This window comes from Tupaia chinensis, unplaced genomic scaffold (genome assembly GCF_000334495.1).
Source record: "Tupaia chinensis unplaced genomic scaffold, TupChi_1.0 Scaffold000674_2, whole genome shotgun sequence".
Classification (NCBI taxonomy): Eukaryota; Metazoa; Chordata; class Mammalia; order Scandentia; family Tupaiidae; genus Tupaia; species Tupaia belangeri.
In genome coordinates, this window is record NW_006160198.1 from 1,073,626 (window position 1) to 1,091,460 (window position 17,835).

General features: G+C 37.1%; 1 protein-coding gene across 1 annotated transcript in view; it reads right to left on the minus strand.

The window, feature by feature from the left end:
- SLC4A10 (solute carrier family 4 member 10) overlaps positions 1-17,835 on the minus strand; it is a 155,193-nt gene that overhangs the window by 42,853 nt on the left and 94,505 nt on the right. Inside the window, exons 12-14 of the mRNA XM_027776513.1 lie at positions 9,296-9,425; positions 1,860-2,003; positions 263-376 (exon numbers count right to left, since the gene is read on the minus strand). Of these exons, the coding sequence (XP_027632314.1) occupies positions 263-376; positions 1,860-2,003; positions 9,296-9,425 (388 nt within the window). The remainder of the gene's footprint in view (positions 1-262; positions 377-1,859; positions 2,004-9,295; positions 9,426-17,835) is intronic.

A 17,835-nucleotide genomic window follows, 5' to 3' on the forward strand; every position in this document is an offset into this window, starting at 1 on the left:
TATATATATATATATATATTCCAACTGGGATAGTTGACAGAAAATATTTTTAAAGAAATCTTAAAGCTTCTATTTCTATAATTCCTGTTTCTCTTTATTATTAGATCAAAATTTTAGTCATGCTGTAAACATTTTATTTACTGTTCCATTGATCTGTGTTGTATTTTCATGAAAATCCCAACTATTAGGGTAACATTATCTAAATGAATATTAGACCTAAGAGATGCAGAGAGAGAGATAATAAGTGTCTTGGTAAACTCACCTTGAACACACTTGGTACTTGGAGTTTGGGAGATGGGATCCCAATGGCATAGTCAATTAAAACCATACACAGAATTGTGAGAAAAACAGCAAAGTCACTCACTATGGATCGAACCTAAAAATAATGAAAACACTTGTCACTTGAAGGAGCTATAAATATTGAGAAATACTCAGGAACATAATCTAGAGTCACACTTTATAAACACTTTATGGCATAATATCACAATATTATATTTTATGCATACTATAATATTACCATTAGTTCTGTCAGAACCTGAATATATATTTATGTATTTCTGTCATTAAGATGGATACACATGCAACCTTTCCAGAATGAGGCATTATGGAATAGCTACAATAGCAGTAGTGCTGTTTTCAATATCTATTTAAAATTTAATTTTATTAAGATCCCAAGTGTGTGAACATTTAGAACAAAGAATAAGGTCACATGGCCAGATTTGGGTTGAATTTGAGGGCTTTTGCTCACACAGGTAACATTTTATATGATAAAACGGAAGCAACAGAAAATAAAATTATCTATTTTTATTGAAGCATAATGTTTTAGTTTCTCTAGGATATAAGTATGGCAGTTGGGAATGTGTACAACAGTGTGGGAAAATTTTAAATTTATTCCATGTAAGCCAGTTTTTAAAGCCATTTTTCACTTATAAAGCCAATTTTGAGCAAATATCCTTATATAATTATCAACAAGATCTGGTTTCTTTTAGAACGCCTTTATGGCATATACACACAAAATGCTTCATATTATTGTTTCCACTTACCAAAAATAATCGTGTATTATTCAAACTAATCTTTTCTGGGGAAGGACATGCAACTTTCAACTTAGGGAAGGAGGAAGTGACCAAAAAATAATAATAATAAACAAGACAAACAAACAAATTGAAGAAGAAATCCTCTCTGGAAGGAACTTATTTTTGAAACATGTTCCTAGAGTGAAATTTTGATCATAAGCTATAGCTCATCCCTAAAATGCTTGTCTCCTTGTTTCTTTTCTTTTTTTCCTTTTTTTTTTTTTTTGGCGGAATCAGACAGTATAGGTGTTACTTTGCAGTGTTAAATATTGAACTAAACTGTTTCTCTGTTTACTTTCCTTTCCAAATATGCAGATGCAAATGTGGTGGGTTAGGGGGAGGAACTGACGCTTTCAAACACGAAGAGAATAGTGTTCCAATGAGAGGCGCAGGGGCTTTCCCAAGTAGAGAAAGAAACAGTGGTTCCTGGGAGGTTTCTGTCAGGCTGGAATAATTCCCACTGTTCACTGGGCAAGAAAGTGACGATCAGCAATGCAGCCTGTGCTTTGAATTTCCAAAAGCAGAAGTGAGAAGGGAGGACTCGATCTCTGACATTTGCAGTTAGGAGATAAGCCTGCGGAGCAAGTGCACTCCTGGCACCTGGGTCGCAAAATGCTCTTTCTTCATCACCTTTACCTCACCTCACCCTTAACATGGCAACTCACTCACACAAAAGCCTTTTAGTGATTCCTTTTATTACATCAGCTGCTCTTCCTTTTGTCCCAAAATACATAGGAATCCGAAACGTGCTTTATTTAGATTAAAAAATATATGTAGTCTGAGTACCTTGGTTGGAAAATACCGGCTAGTCTTGAATTGCTTCAGTGTGGCTGACAGAGTAACTGTGGAAAAGAACAAGATCACAGACCAAAACAGAACATCTGGAACATATGGGTGATCGTGGCCACAGGCTCCCCCCACAAACTCTCCCTTCACTTATTTTCATTTAAAAAAACTCGTATCCAGGCAATGATTTGCATGCCTGCCAGAGGAAATGAAACAAATGGGCCTATTACGAAAAAGCTGGACACATTTCTTTCAGAAAACTAACATCTCAATTGCAGTTGAGATACTGAAGCTTTTCATCTAAGGCTCTCACCATGATTTAATAGAGAGCACATAGGCTAGCATTATCAAAGACTTCCATGGTGTTAAATTTAAACATTAACCACTTAAAAAGCTTTGTCTTTATAAATTAAACTTAAAATGTATACTATAAATTGTTTTACCAATGTGTACTAAACCTCAGATCTACTAAATTCTTATACCAATTGTATTGAAAATAAGACATAATTGATAGTAAGTGGTTGCTAAAGTCAGACACTATGCTGAGGTATTTAAATACATCATCTTAATTAACTTTTACATCCACCCTGTAAAACAGAACGGGTAGATATTATTTGTATTTCATACCTGAAGAAACTGAGACATAAGGAGTTTAAATAATTTGTCATGGCCTTATTGCTGCTAGGGGACAGCAGAACTAGGGTAGAAGCATGACTCCCGTGGCAGGAATATTTACCATGGTACTGATTTTGTAGAATTATCTAGCTCAAATACTAACAAGAACAATGGAAAGGCGAGAAAATTATGTTATAAAATTATTGAGATAAAACAGTGAATCAAAGAAAGGGCTCTTGAACTGACGTTAAGGAAGAAGTAATAAAAAATTACTACATGAGTAAGGCAAATATCTTATTTACTATGACTTCTTCATGGTCTCTTTCTGGTATTGTATTTCTATTAAGTTTCTGAAGCAAAAAATCATTTCTAATTACTATCTTAGCCATGAGGTGGCAGCAAAGTCAAAAACATTGTCTCTCTCACAGGAAAGCATTGTCAACACTAGATATTTTGAAAGAAAAATGTTTATTTTGCACTCATTTTGATTTATCTTATTTTATTTAAAAAGTAGATTACTAATGTATTTCTTTCTTACTTCAAAACATAAAAAACATAACGATTTAATTGATCCAATGATCTCATTAGTTTTTAACATATTCTGGCTCTGAACAAAAATTGAGCTGTGTTAAGATACACAGAGATTTTAGGGAAAAAAATTAAAATTAAGGATTGACCACTAACACAGAGTCTGCCTAGAAAATCAAATCTTGGGCCTTAGAATCTTTGTTTAGCGGAAAAACAAATACCTTCAAAAGATTCTAGAATAAATACAAAACAAATATGTTGTCATTGGACAATCAACAACTAGTAAAATCTACATAAGGTAGCTACCCTGAGCCTAAGATTTTTGAGAAATACAATTATCTTAAAGGATCTGTTCCCTTTTGTAGTCTAACTGCAAATACCTTCCTGGCTAGCTAAAGTTAAATTCCTTATTCATGTTAAGCTAGTACAGAGCATAATAACTTGGCTAAATGAAAATAACACACAAAAAAATCCCCCAGGTCTTAATTATAACCATAGTTTTCCTTCTCTCAAAACTCTGTACAAGTGGATAAAATAGCAAAAGTGAATCCTTGTTTTTTTCAGGCTCATCCTCTGTGCCTGTCCAGAGATGCTAGTAGAGCCATGTAGTGGGTAAGCAAAATGACTAAAAGCAAAGAGGAGCTAAAAATTCCATGATAAACACATTGTCTGTAGATTTGTGAGCATCTTCAGTCACTTGTAGAAGCTGAAAATTCTTATTCTTCTTATTATTATTATTATTTTATTTGACCAGAGAGAAAGGGAGAAAGCAAGTTGCCAGGTCTGGGACTTGAACTGCAGTCAGCCATGTGGGAGTCCAGCATCCCAACCACTATGCCACTTGCTGGCCCCTGAAAATTCTTCTAAATATTCCTTGGTCTTGCTTTCCTAAGAGCATAAGTGCCATTTTAAAAACATTTAACTGTCTTATACTCTATGATGAATCACCAATGGCCTGCCTATTTAGTTTAATTCATACAAAATTTGAAAATGTTACTTACTTTTTTATTCTTCTGGGAGCACAAGATGTTCATTTTAAGAAAAGAAAACACATGGCCTACTAAACCCAACATTTATTTCAGATTTATGCTCATTGTTCTTTTTACACATAGGTACCCTTAACACATACATACATGCTCGCACACAGTCTAAGTCCTGAAATTTAAAAGTTAAAACCAAATCCAAATCCTGCCTCCTTCTTTCAATTCTAACATATGGTTTCCCTTACAATAGGTACTCAAAAAAATGCTGGTTGACAAACTGATTCCTACTAATTACTCTTCAAACACATTCTAAGTTTCAACAATTTTATAAGTTGGCAAAAATTTTATAAAATAAGAAATTAAAGTTGGCATTAGTGTCCTGTCCCTGTTATATGTACAAGCTAAATATGTAAGTTAGGCACTGAAACAATTCTTAACCAATTACTACTTGATTGCTAGCGAATATTTTAAACCTTGCTTAGGGATTTCTTTTAATGGCTGATTTTGAGTTACTGTTAAGAAATATATAAAAATAGAAACCTAGTACTTTAGCTTGCCATAAAATATTTGTACTAAATAGTAAACATATGAGATGAAACTCCAATATTTTTTCAAAACAACCATTAAGTATTTATCGCATAACTAACACTTAGGTCCTGGATAGTGGTACAGCAGTAAAACAAAATGCTTAGTGGGGCTGACCCACACAGTGAGGTCCCAGGTTTACATCCAGAGACCTCCCTGAGTACGCCAGGCACACGTGTACCCCGGACTCAGGGTTGGATGGAGCTAGGAGTAGACTGTGTATCAAGACCCTATTCAGGGGACCAGCAATTAGCGTAATGGCTATGTCACTGGACTCCCACGTAGTTGACCGCAGTTCGAGTCCCGTATCCGCTGGCTTAAACTCACTCTGGGCGCATGTGCGTGTGTGCTCAAGATCCCGAGAGGAGAATGGAGGAGAAGGGATTGCAGCGTGGCCATCCCCCCGAGGGGCAATTTCTCACTTTCTGTTTCTCTGTCTCTCTCTGTCTGGCGAGCACACACACCCTATAGCAAAAACCTCTCCAAAAAAAAAAAAAAAAGACCCTATTCAAGGTGCTTTCCCTCTTACTGTCCCTCTCTCACTCACAAAGGAAATAAATTTTAAAAATTGAATTCTTACTATGTACACAGCACTTTGGGATAATCAAAGATGGCTAAAGGTAATTGCCTTTGCTGAGTTGACAAAGTATACATTATAATTCATGAGCTACATAACAACTCAATGAAACAATACAGTGCCTGCTGGATGATTAATATGTAGATTAAATATTGTATCGCTGTTTTTATAAAAGCAGTAACAATAGCCATTAGCACAATGCTATATTAATAAAATTCTTCAGATGATAGTGATGACTACCAGTGCAAAACAATTAAGATAAAAATAATACTCGCCTTCATTGACTTAAAAATTACAAGATTTTTTTTATTATGTAGCATTCCCTTTGATGCAAAAGGTTGTTTATGGTCAAGGCTAGCAATTACCCATTGCAAAAACTGCTTTGAACTAATAAAAATAATATGAAAATTTCTGCCAGAATGTTAATACCTAGTACAGAACTTTTAAGTTTTTTAAAATAAAATCATTCTATATTTGCTTTGATTTCACACTGTTTTTCACTGTACTCTGCTTGACCCTATAACTTCTATTATCTAAAATTAACTCATGGTGGGACCAGTAGTTGACATAATGGTTGTGTTGCTGGACTCGCATGTAGTCCAACTGTGGTTTGAGTCCCAGACCGAGTGACTTAAAACTCATGGCAGGCACGTGTGCGTGCGTACCCAAGATTCTGAGAGGAGAATGGAAGAGAAGGGATTGCAGCATGGCCATCTCCCCTGGGGGGATAATTTTTTGCTTTCTGTCTCTCTCTGTCTCTCTGGCGAGCATGCATGCCCTATAGCAAAAAGCTCTCAAATAAAAAAAAAAAAAAGAAAAATTAACTCATGGTTAGCCAGATCAATCGTGCTGTAAGTTTGCTTCTTAGAAAATTATTATTCAGGATTTGCTAATACATAGAATAAATATTATTATTTAGCATTAAATTAGTCAAAAAATATAAAGAACATAAATTATCACATTAAGTAATTCAGAGATGAAATTATTTGAGTTTTCCTATTAATGATGACATCAAGGACCTAATCAAGGGGATCTTTAACACAATATATTATAATTTACAAAAAGGGGAATATAGACAGAAGACCCATTGCTAAATGGATCCACCATGATCTGGCGTCCAGATCCTGTGTAACTATAGCATTCTTTCTTCTTCAGCTCATCAATTCTTTCACTGGTGAACTTAAAACACTCTCTGAATAGAAGCAGAATGGCAATGTTATTTTTCCAGGGTAAAAATGAGGTGGTACAGAATAACTGCTAACAATAACAAACGAAAACACTAGCATGTGAAGTCTTCTTCTAGAGAAAATGACTGAGGTAAGGATAAAGGTAGTAAAGTATCGTCACCATAAAGTTGTAAACAAGGGACTAATCGGGTCTGGTGGATAGGCGGCTGGATCCCACACAGCTAACTGTGCCACGGAGTCCTGGACCAACGCCTTGAGAAGCGTTCCAGGCACATGAGCATGTGTGCCCAAAATCCCAAGAGGAGAACAGAGAAGGGATTGTGATGTGGCCATCCTCTCAGGGGTGTGTTGGAGGGGTGCTCTCTCACTTTTTTTTCTCTCTCTTTTGTGCTTCCCTCTGGTGAATGCACACACCCTATAGCAAGTAAAGAATAAAAGAAAAAAAAAGAAATTAAACAGTAAATAATTTGATTTTTATTCTAAAAGGACACATTTAATAGGGAAATTTCAGAAAATATCCAAGAGATCACTTTTCTTTTTCTTTCTTCCTTTCTTTCTTTTTTTTTCAAGAGAGAGACTTTTGCTATAGGTTGCATGTGCTTACCAGAGAGTCAAAGAGTTAGAAAATAAATCACCATCCAGGGGAGATGGCCACACTGCAATCCCTTCTCCTCCATTCTCCTCTCGGGATCTTGGGCACACATGCACACACACCTGGTGTGTGTTTGAAGCCACCGAGTCTAGGACTTGAACCATGGTCAACTACGTGGGAGTCCAGCAATGCAACCATCATGCCATCTGCTGGTCTGAAGAGGTCACATGTTTTTACAAGGATGATTGGAGTTTATATTATCTATACAACCAAAAAAGATTTCTATGTCCCATTAACTGGCCCATTTGTCAAAATAGTATGAGTTTGAGCAAATGAACTAGAATTTATATAGTTTTGTGCTGATGGCTATAATGAAATTTGAGATTAGATAGGTAGGTAAAATGATAGAAGCTTTAGATTGTAATGTTTGTAACCTGGAAGAATAAAGTAGAAACTAGAGCAACTAAGTTTTTTTAAAAAAATTTGAGAGACATTTTTGCTATAAGGTGGATGCACTCAGCAGAGAAACAGAAAAACAGAAAGAGAGAAATCGCCCCCTCCCTGAAGGGAAATAGCCACACTGCAATCCCTTCTCCTCCTTTCTCTTCTAGGGACTTTTGGACTTGCACACACATGTACCCGATGTGAGTTTCAAGCTGCCAGGTCTGGGATTCGAACCATGGTTGGCCATAGGGGAGTCCAGTGATGTGACCATTACACTATCTGCTGGTCCTGTGCAACTAAGATTTTAATATTTATTAAAAGCAGAACACTTTTGTTTTATTTATTTATTTAGCTTGCCAGTGGATGCATATACTTGCTGAAGAGAGAGAGTGAAAATGAGAAAGTTCTGCACCTCCCCTTGGGAAATGGTCATGTTGTAATCCCTCCTCATCCATTGATCACTCCCTTTTGGATTTAGGGCATGCTCACACATGTGAGTATGTTTTTCAAGCCATTATATCTGGGTCTCGAACCACACTGTCGGCTATGTGGGATCCATTTGCTTTAACCACCATGCCACCAACTAGTCCTAAGTTTTTTTTCAGATTATGAGATTTTGTTGAACAAAAGTAAAAGATGCAAATATAGATAAAAGAGGTCTGCAAAGATCTTGTTAAAGAAGGACTGGGCCCAGCAGTTAGCAAAATGGCTATGTCATTGTACTCCCATATAGTCGACCATGGTTCGAGTCCTGGGACCAGTGGCTTAAACTCACACAGGGCGCGTGCGCATGTGTGCCCAACATCCCGAGAGGAGAATGGAGGAGAAGGGATTACGGCATGGCCATCTTCCCTGGGGGGTGATTTCTTCCTTTTTGTCTCTCTGTCTCTCTCTGTCTTTTTGGCGAGTGCAAGCACACTATAGCAAAAACCTCTCAAAAAATAAATAAATAAATAAATAAATAAGTAAAAATTTTTAAAAAAGGAAGAAATTAAGGAGGACTGAGACATGCAGCCATGAGCAAAAGAAATTATAAAGCAGAAAAAGCCTCATTAAATAAATAAATAAATAAACAAACAAGGGTACAGGATTTAGTTGTTACAGGTGGAAAATATGCTGCCATCTCTTTTCTTGAGCTGGGGATAAGAATAACAGGGAAGCAAGAGAGCTCTTGAGCTCTTGCTGAGGGAGACACCAGAATTTTGTTAAGAAAAATGACTTTCATTCTTCTCAATGATTTTAGTACTTACACTAAAAGATTAAAAACCTCCCTCTCCCTCAGCATATTCTGAACAGCTGCAACAGTATTACAAAGTAAAAGCATTCTAGGTGCTTTACCCAGAAGGCGGCCTTAGTTCTGCCTTATGGTTTCATTTAGGTCAGCACAACTCATACTTAATGCGTTTTCAGTTCATCTCGGTTGTATCATTCTGCTTATATGTGCTTTTAGAATAGTTCAGACCTACAAACTATGAAAAAAACTTGAATGATGAAAGAAAACTTTAGCTTACCAATAAATATCTGAAATTAATGAAATTAAAATTAAAACACATCTATCACTTTTTTTTGAGAGAGAGATTTTTGTTATAGGGCGCGTGCGCTCACCAGAAAGACAGAGAGAGACAGGGAGACAGAAAGCGAGAAATCACCCCCGAGGGGATGGCTATGCTGCAATCTTTCCTCCATTCTCCTCTTGGGATCTTAGGCACGCACACACATGTGCCCGGCGTGAGTTTAAGCCACTGGGTCCGGGACTCGAACCACAGTTGACTACACGGAAGTCCAGCAACATAGCCATTTCACCAACTGTTGGTTCCCAAAACTATCACTTTTATAAGATTAGGCATTCAAAAAACTTACCTTAATGTCAATTTATTTAAAATATCAACAAAAGTTCTCACAATTAAAAAAGATTCAAGATATGCCTTTTTTTTTTTAATTTTACTTACAGACACTGTCAGGTTCTCCCAAATTACATCAGAGGCAGAGATATTGGACTCCCTCCATTCCTTCAGTGTATCATTGCTAGGATTATGTGGCTCCACACAGTTACACCTGAAAAGGTAGAGTCATGTCTTTTGTGAGGTTAAGTAGTTTTATGTCACAGTACCTACAACAAATGTATAATGAGTCCTTCCCCACTCATAGCATTGCTCCATTTGACACACAAGAAGGTATGTCATACCAAACTACTCAGACAAACTATTTCCAAAACTAAAGATAAATATATTATGAGGATATTAGAACATGCTATGGTGTTTCCTGGAATAAGAAGTCCTTATCACAATCATTTGCTCCCTAATTTACAATCCAATTTAAAAAAAAAAAAGATAAGCATCCAAATCTATTGTTATGTTATTTAGCTATTTTAGTTAATATTATATAACCGTATTAAAGGAAATATTTAATTCATATTCCAAAGATCATCTATAACTTTGTAATTTAATTCAAAATTAAAGCCAGGTTGAAATAAAAATGGTAGGTATCTCAGGGTATACCATTTGTGATGAGTGATACTTCTATTTATTATTTTATTTTATTTTATTTTTTCGAGAGTTTTTGCTATAGGGCATGTGCGGTCGCCAGACAGACAGAGAGAGACAGAGAGACAGAAAGCGAGAAATTACCCCCCAGGGGGGATGGCCATGCCCCAATCCCTTCTCCATTCTCCTCTCAGGATCTTGGACAGGCACGCACACACTCCTGGCGTGAGTTTAAGCCACCAGGTCCAGGACTGAAACCGCAGTTGACTACATGGGAGTCCAGCGACATAGCCATTACACTAACTGCTGGTCCCAAGTGATACTTCTATTAAAAATCAATACACATTTTCTTTGAGTATTGACTGCCTAAAAGGTATCATGCTGAATAGTGGGTAGGAGTATAAGAATCTAGAAAAGAAAGACTTGAGAACAGCGGTATTATTATGTAAAAGGAAACACAATTTCTTTTTTTTTTTAAACATTTTCCAGGACTCGAACCGCAGTTTGCCATGAGGGATCCAGATGCCTTAACCTTCACACCACCGGCGGGTGCAGAATGTCAAGTACAAGCATAGATAACCAAGTTGATGGTGTTAAAAGGTAACTTTAACTTACAAACAGTTGTTTTCCAAAAATTCAATTATGAACCTGCTATTTGCTTTTCAAAAAGCATTTTTATCTCTTTTGGGTTTTTTTTAAAAAATTTTAAAACTATAATTTCTGGTTTACATACGACCAATGTATGTGACTGTGGGCTATAGTGTGAGTTTAAGGCACGAGCATGTAAGAATCAAATCAAGGACATACACATATTCATATTCATCTTCTTCAACATTACTGGGTTTTGTAGGACATACCACGCCTATCTCGTTATTAAACTGTTCCCTTGTTGTCTGATTGTTCTATTGGTTTTGACAATACCCTGGGGCATAAATTGCTCTGGTAGTCTGATCCAATTAAATTCTAGTTCCTTTGCAGTACTGTTTTCTGAGGGCAGTGTCTGAGGTTTGTTCTGGCTCAGGAAGGCTCTTCTTACTTACCTCTTTCCTTGGTTCCCTCTTGGTACACTAGCTGGTTTAGCTTGTATTTCTCACGAAGCCACCAACCTCCTCTCAATGACTTTCAACCGAAACTTCCTTTATTTTATTTTATTTTATTTTATTTTATTTTATTTTATTTTTCTTTATTCATGACAGAGCACTTGTGTGAACGTGTAAATGTGTGCGTGTCAGTGAGAGAGAAAGAGAGAGAGAGAAGTACCCTCCACAGAATCTAGTAAGGCTTCAAAGTCTTCCCTCCGGTCTTTCAGCCCGTTGAATCTCAGACAATTGTGAAGGTGCCCATCTTGCTTCCGGCTGACTAGGCCAGGGGTTCAAGCCTCAGTCACCATCTGGGATGCAGTTTCTCTTGAGCAGCACATTACTGCTGTGGCATTGAGCTGGCCCACCACTTCCATTATTTTTTATAGTAATCTTAGGCATAAGGGGAGAGAGTCAGTGCTCTCACCAGGAAAAAGCTCAGAAATATGAGTGCTTTGCACTAGAAGAACCAAGGTCTAGAAGAACCAAGGTCTGTCTGGCATTTTCCTGTTCGGACTCTCAGCTTTCTCTGAAGTCTGTAAATCACTAAGGCAAGTTCCTCCAGAACAAATGCAATGTCATGAGCACCACCCCTCATAGCTTAATCAAACAGGGAAAAATTAACTCACAGAAAAAGAGGCTGAAGTTGAAATACCACCTATTTTTCTGAGGACTACTAACTGAGAGACTTCTAAGGAACCCTTGTTTATCATGTATTTTCTCCACCCACTAGTCCATAGTTTGTGTTGCCACCTACTCCGCAAACCCCACAGAAGCCCCAAGCTCCTGTTCCTTTCTACATCGAAATGCTGTTTAAGTTTCAACCATCTGGTCTTTATTTGAGTCTTAAGTTTTGTGAGGCTGCGGTGCATATGTACATAACACATTTGTATAACTTTTCTCCTGTTAATCTAGCTACCGTCAGTTTATTCTAGTGACTCCAACGATCGAACAGAGAGTAAAGGGAAAGTTTTAATTCCCTTACAATACTATTTGCTTTTTTCAGGATGTGCCTGGATTATTTTGATAACATTAAAATGTATTTGAAATGTAATTGGTTCTCTTTGTGGCACAAATTACTTTGTAAAGTAATTTACTGCACTAAATTAACTTTCTTATTTCAGCGTGTACAAATTATCACAAAGTCCCTCTTATATCTAACTTGGTCTCTTTCTTTTCTTCTGAAAACTATCAATAAAAAGGTTTGTGGTCATGGGAAAACAAGTCAAGTATTTTTCTTGCAAGTACATATCATGCCCTATTCACTTACAATGACATATTCAAGACATTTGAATTATTTTCAATAGAAGAAAGCAACTTTTCATGTCATTGCAGGAAACCAGATTATGGCACCCCTAAATATTCCTTTTCTGACATAAGGATTATTTTGAGCAGAAAGCAATTAAGAAGCAACAGATACAAGAAAAGCTCTTTGCCTTCCCTGCATTTGCTTAAAAGAAAGACACCTCTCTGAGGATTATTCACTCCCTGGGTACCTATCTATCTTATCTATGATATACAAGTTAGTAAACTTCAGTATGTTTTTCTCTTATTAATCTGTCTTTGTTATAGTGACCCAGCCAATGAAACTCAGATAGGTAGAAGAAAAAGTATTTTCCCTCCCTTACATTATCCACTAAAGTTTTTTAAATGGTCATCCTTGGCAATATCTGTCTCTAGCAACATTTAAAAGCTTTACCTGCTAAAACATGCTACCTGTTATTTCCCAATGCCATTTTTGCTTTAGCTTAAAGTTACTGCTTCTGTAATCAAGAAACGTACTTGGTTTTCTCTTTGGTTATTATTTCAGGATAGCCATCCTGTCTAGATTCTGAGATTAACATGCCTAAACAATCATTATCATTTCATATGTCATCTTGAAAAATGATGTTTCAAGATTATATTTGTAAGCATCACTTAAAAATGTTAGAGTCAGCATTTACTTGTAACCACAATTATTTTGCCACTTGAGTTTAGAAAACTGCTTCATTTCTTTTTCCATGTATAATAAATCTTATAGAAATACTAAAATATGAAAATCTTTTTTAAAAGCACTTTGTAAAGTCCAGCCATAGTTGTGCAAGGATGCTGCTGTGCAATGCTAGGGCCATATCAGGGGTCCAGGCTTGGACCCTGGGCCAACAGGGCCAGGCATGGTAGCACATACTTGTAATCATTGCTAACGGGAGACTGGGGCAGAGGATTGAAACAGTAAAAGTTAAAATGCCTGTCTTTCTGTCTCTCTCTGTCTCTATCTCTATGACTATCTCTTTCACTTAAAATGAATTTACACAAGATTAATTGCTTGTGGAGGTTGAACACATGATCATTTTGTGGTGGTCTATAACGAGATGCCTTGTGTGATACTTCAGATCCTACTGGCCCTACTTCTTTTCCAGCCTCTGCTACAATGACCCTTTCTGTGCAGGTTTCAATAGGTCCTGTGTGGGTGCAACGCCTCCGTGCCTGGCTTTGGGCTGCACCGTGTGTTGTGTTTCTAACTTGCTTTCTTTATACTGCTGCCACCCTTAACTAATGGAAAGTAGGGGCTGGTAGATGTATGCATTCTCCTTCAAACACGGAAGGCTTTCTTTGAAGGCAGAAGAGAACTATTCAACAGCCAATTATGCAATTACTTTAATACACAGGTGAAATGTGCTATAGAGAAATCGAGGCTGCCAGAAAGATAAACAAAAGGGGAGCTGCATCTTGCATCTGGGTGCTCGAGGAAAACCTTAAGCTGAGATCTAAAAGAGGAACAGAATTGAATAAGACAGAGTGAGGCTGTGCCAGTGGAGGAAGTGGCCTAGTGAGAGTGTGTCTGAAGCACAAGGGATGAAATGAGGTAAGACATAAGGGACTGTAAGATAGGCGGGGTTCAGAACATGCAGGCTGAACACTGGGGGTCCTAGTAAGCATTTGTAATGTAAAATGACAACATGAAGGAGCCTTTGAGTTTTGTGGTTAGTGCTGGTTAGCAGCCCACACATAAAGTCTGATCATTTGCTAAAGAGAAACTTGAAATTATATTAAAAGTATCTTTTCTGATGATATCGTATGAAACTAGGAATTAATAACAGGAGAAATTTTGGAAAATTCACTGGTACACGGAAATGAAACATGGTCTTGAACAACCAATGGGACAGTAAAGAAATTAGAAGGGAAATGTAAAAATACCTCAAAGCAAACAAAAGTAGAAATACAACACACCCAAAATGAAGCATGCAGCAAAAGCAGTGGTAAGAGGGAAGTTATACCAGTAATTGTGTACATTAAAAAGAAGAAAGATTGGGCTAGTCCCTGACATGGTGGTTAAGGTGGCTGAATCCCACATGGCTGGCTGTGTGGTTCAAGTCTCTATTTGGAAATAATATTTAGTTGAATTCTGAGTCTCTCCACTTCCAGCAATTTATCTTGACAAATTACCAACCACTTTGAGTTTCTGTTAATTCACTCTATTACCTTGAATGTAATTACAACCATGAATGGTAGTGTGGAGGATTAAAGGAAGTATGATCATGTATGTAAAGCCTCCAAGTACTAATTCTAGGATTTAGTAACTGCTTGGTACAAAGTAGCTATCATCACATAAGTTTTCATGTTATGGATTATGAAGTACTTGGATATAATCTCATTAAATCTACATATCACTCCTATATGTAGCAGGACAGGAATTTCTGTCATTATTTAAAATGTGAAGAAACTAAACCTCAGCAAGAGGCAGGCACCCCTGGGCAGAATCCAGTAGGGCAACGATTTCTGGTCTGTACCCTTTTACAAAAGGAGCCTTGGGGAGATAGATTAGACAAAAGCATGTTCTTTTACTAATGTTGTCTTATCTCTAGTCTATCTTTACCCAGTAGCAGAATAGATAGCTACAAAAATTCTGAAACAGTAGCTCTTGGTCTCAAGTAATATTTATTCTATTATCCCAAGAAAGATCAGGTAGATTAGATGACAGTTATAGAGTTAATTTATAAACTAAAAGATTTATAGCTGTGTCCCAAATTATACTTAGAAATCAAATATGTATCAACTACATTCTTATAAATATCCTTGCTATATAACACATATGGCAAGAAATTAAAAAAAATGAAACCTAGGATTGTACTGTACAATACTTTCTTCATGCATAAATTGTAAAATGCTTTTTAAAAAATGTAAAAAGAAATGTTTCAAAGCCCAGGCTTGGTGTATCCAACCAAATGAGGAAGAGATGTTTTCCATTTGTTTGAAGCTTTGAGTTCCTTGGGGATGGTTCCAAGAATAAAGTGTACTGAGCACAGTAAAGAGAGGGACAAAATGTGACCTGCCTTTGCCTCCCCACTGGGAATCCCACTAAATAAGCATGTGGGAGTGAAGAAATGCAAAATGGCTTGGAGAGCTGCTTGGAGATATTTTAGGTAAAACTTCAGAGTCCTGATAGATGATTTTCAACCCATTATTCAGGGGTCCTTAACTTAAATCAATATAAACATGTGCCTGGTTTGTTGAAACTGGCATATGCTCTCCAAAGTCTCTTTTTAGAACTATAAAAATATTTAAACTGCTACGGAGATTAGAATCGTTTTAGATATTTGCCTACACACACAAATATGGTATGATTCTGATTTAAATAATCGGGACATACAGAAGCACAATGGACCTGCCTCAAATCCCAACTCAGAATCGTCAAGGATTAATATAATTATATCACAGGTTTTATGTAGGGTCGTGCTGTCCAAAAGGAAACTGTTAATTCATTCACTAGGAGTGAATTTCTTACTAAAGTAGATTAATAACATATTGTCTGAATCTGTAAATCAGGTGGCAAACATTCTACTTTTTTAGGTAGCTAACATTAGAATTCCCCAATGAGAAATTATTTGCATATTCTGAAAGTTTGGTAAAAATAAATACATATATATGAAACTGAAATATAAAATAAAGAAAATATGACAATTCTTGCATAGATAATAGAACAAAGGAAAAAGATGCACTATTATAGATATAGGAATAAGAGCCAGCAGGAGGCACGGAGGTAAGGCAACTGGACCCTACATGGCTGACTCTGCAATTCAAGTCCTGGACCTTATGGCTTGAACATCACATGCCTGGCGCATGTGTGTGTATGTTCAAAATCTCAAGAGAAGTGAGAAGAGATTGTACATAGCCATCCCTCTGGGGGGGGTGATTTTTCACTTTCCCTTTCTCTCTCTCTGATATATATATATAAATGTCTTGATGTGTTTCATATACATTTATAGAAAATTCAGAAAGTTCATGGGAAAATGAGTTAAAGTGCAAGTTCATTTTGGTGCCAAATATTTTGAAATCAATGTATAGTTTTTTCATAATATGCATTTTGAATGAACTTTTTGAAGACTCCTTATACATATGCTTTTACATCTATATATAGGTAGACAGAGATAGAGATGACTCCGGAACAAATCAAATAATGCATGTCTGACTGTGTGGTCCTCCAACTTCCACATTTGGGACCTCTCTCCATTAAGATATTCCCCCAAGGCCAGCAGCACGTAGTATAGTAGTTAGACACTGACTCCCACATGGCTGATTGCAGTAGTTAGACACTGACTCCCACATGGCTGATTGCAGTTTGAGTCTCTGACTTGGTGGCTTGAAAATCATACTAGGAAGGTGTGTATGTATGCCCAAGATCCCATGAGGAGAATGGAGAAGGGAATTTTTTATTTATTTGTTTTGTTTTGTTTTTATTTTAATTTATTTTATTTTGCTATAGGGTATGTGTGCCAGCTAGTGAGAGACAGAGGACAGAGGGAGAGAGGGAAAGTGAGAAATCACCCTCCAAGGGGATGGCCAGGCCTAATCCCTGCTCTTCTCCTCTCCTTTCTCCTCCCTCTCTTCCCTTCTCCTATAGCCAATCCCCCTGGGGGTAATTTCTCACTTTCCTTCTCTCTGTCTCTCTCTGGCAAGTGTTCATGCCCTATGGCAAAAATCTAAAAAAAAAAAAAAAAGATATTAAAAAAAAAAGATATCCACCTCAAACATTCTGCTGTCCTGCACTCCCATCATGCACCGATGCTGTCCCCCAGCACCCTCAGCCCTACCGTCTAGTATCCACTTTCTCGTAACGTCATGTACACCTGATGGTATGGCTTTCCCGTTCACTCTGCTCGGCAAGTGTACCATTCCCTCAGGACCGTGGTCTCTGCCTTCCAAAATGATTATGCCATGTTAGTGATTACAAAGGTATATTTACCCCATCCCTGTGCTTGCATTTACAGTTTTTTTTTTTTTTTGAGAGGTCTAAAGGGCGCGTGCAATCGCCAGAAAGACAGAGAGAGGCAGAGAGACAGAAAGCGAGAAATCACTCCCCAGGGGGGATGGCCATGCCACAATCCCTTCTCCTCCATTCTCCTCTCAGGATCTTGGGCACACATGCACACGCGCCCAGTGTGAGTCTAAGTCACCAGGTCCGGGACTTGAACTGTGGTGGACTACTGGGAGTCCAATGACATAGCCATTATGCCAAATTCAGGTCCCCTGCATTTACATTTTAACAGTGACTTTCTGAATGTGCTGTTAGAAATTTGATGTATGAATGCAAGCTTATAGGAGAAATATTTTTTCTATTTCTAGGATTTTGAGACTTTTATTTGTTTAATTATTTATTTAAATGTATTTTATTTACGTTTAATCACTGTACATCTTTACAATATACAACATGTTTTTTCCCAGCATGAATATGGTGCATATGAGTCAAAACAAAGACATCGCTATATACGCTATCATCAACAGATAAATGTTTTGAAGAGTTAGGCCTATAAGTAGATGTTAGTTGCCTATACATCCTTGTCAGGACTACCACTGACTAGTAACATTCCTCATTCATTGATCAATTTCAAAGTGCAAAAAAGATATTTTTAACATAAAACATTT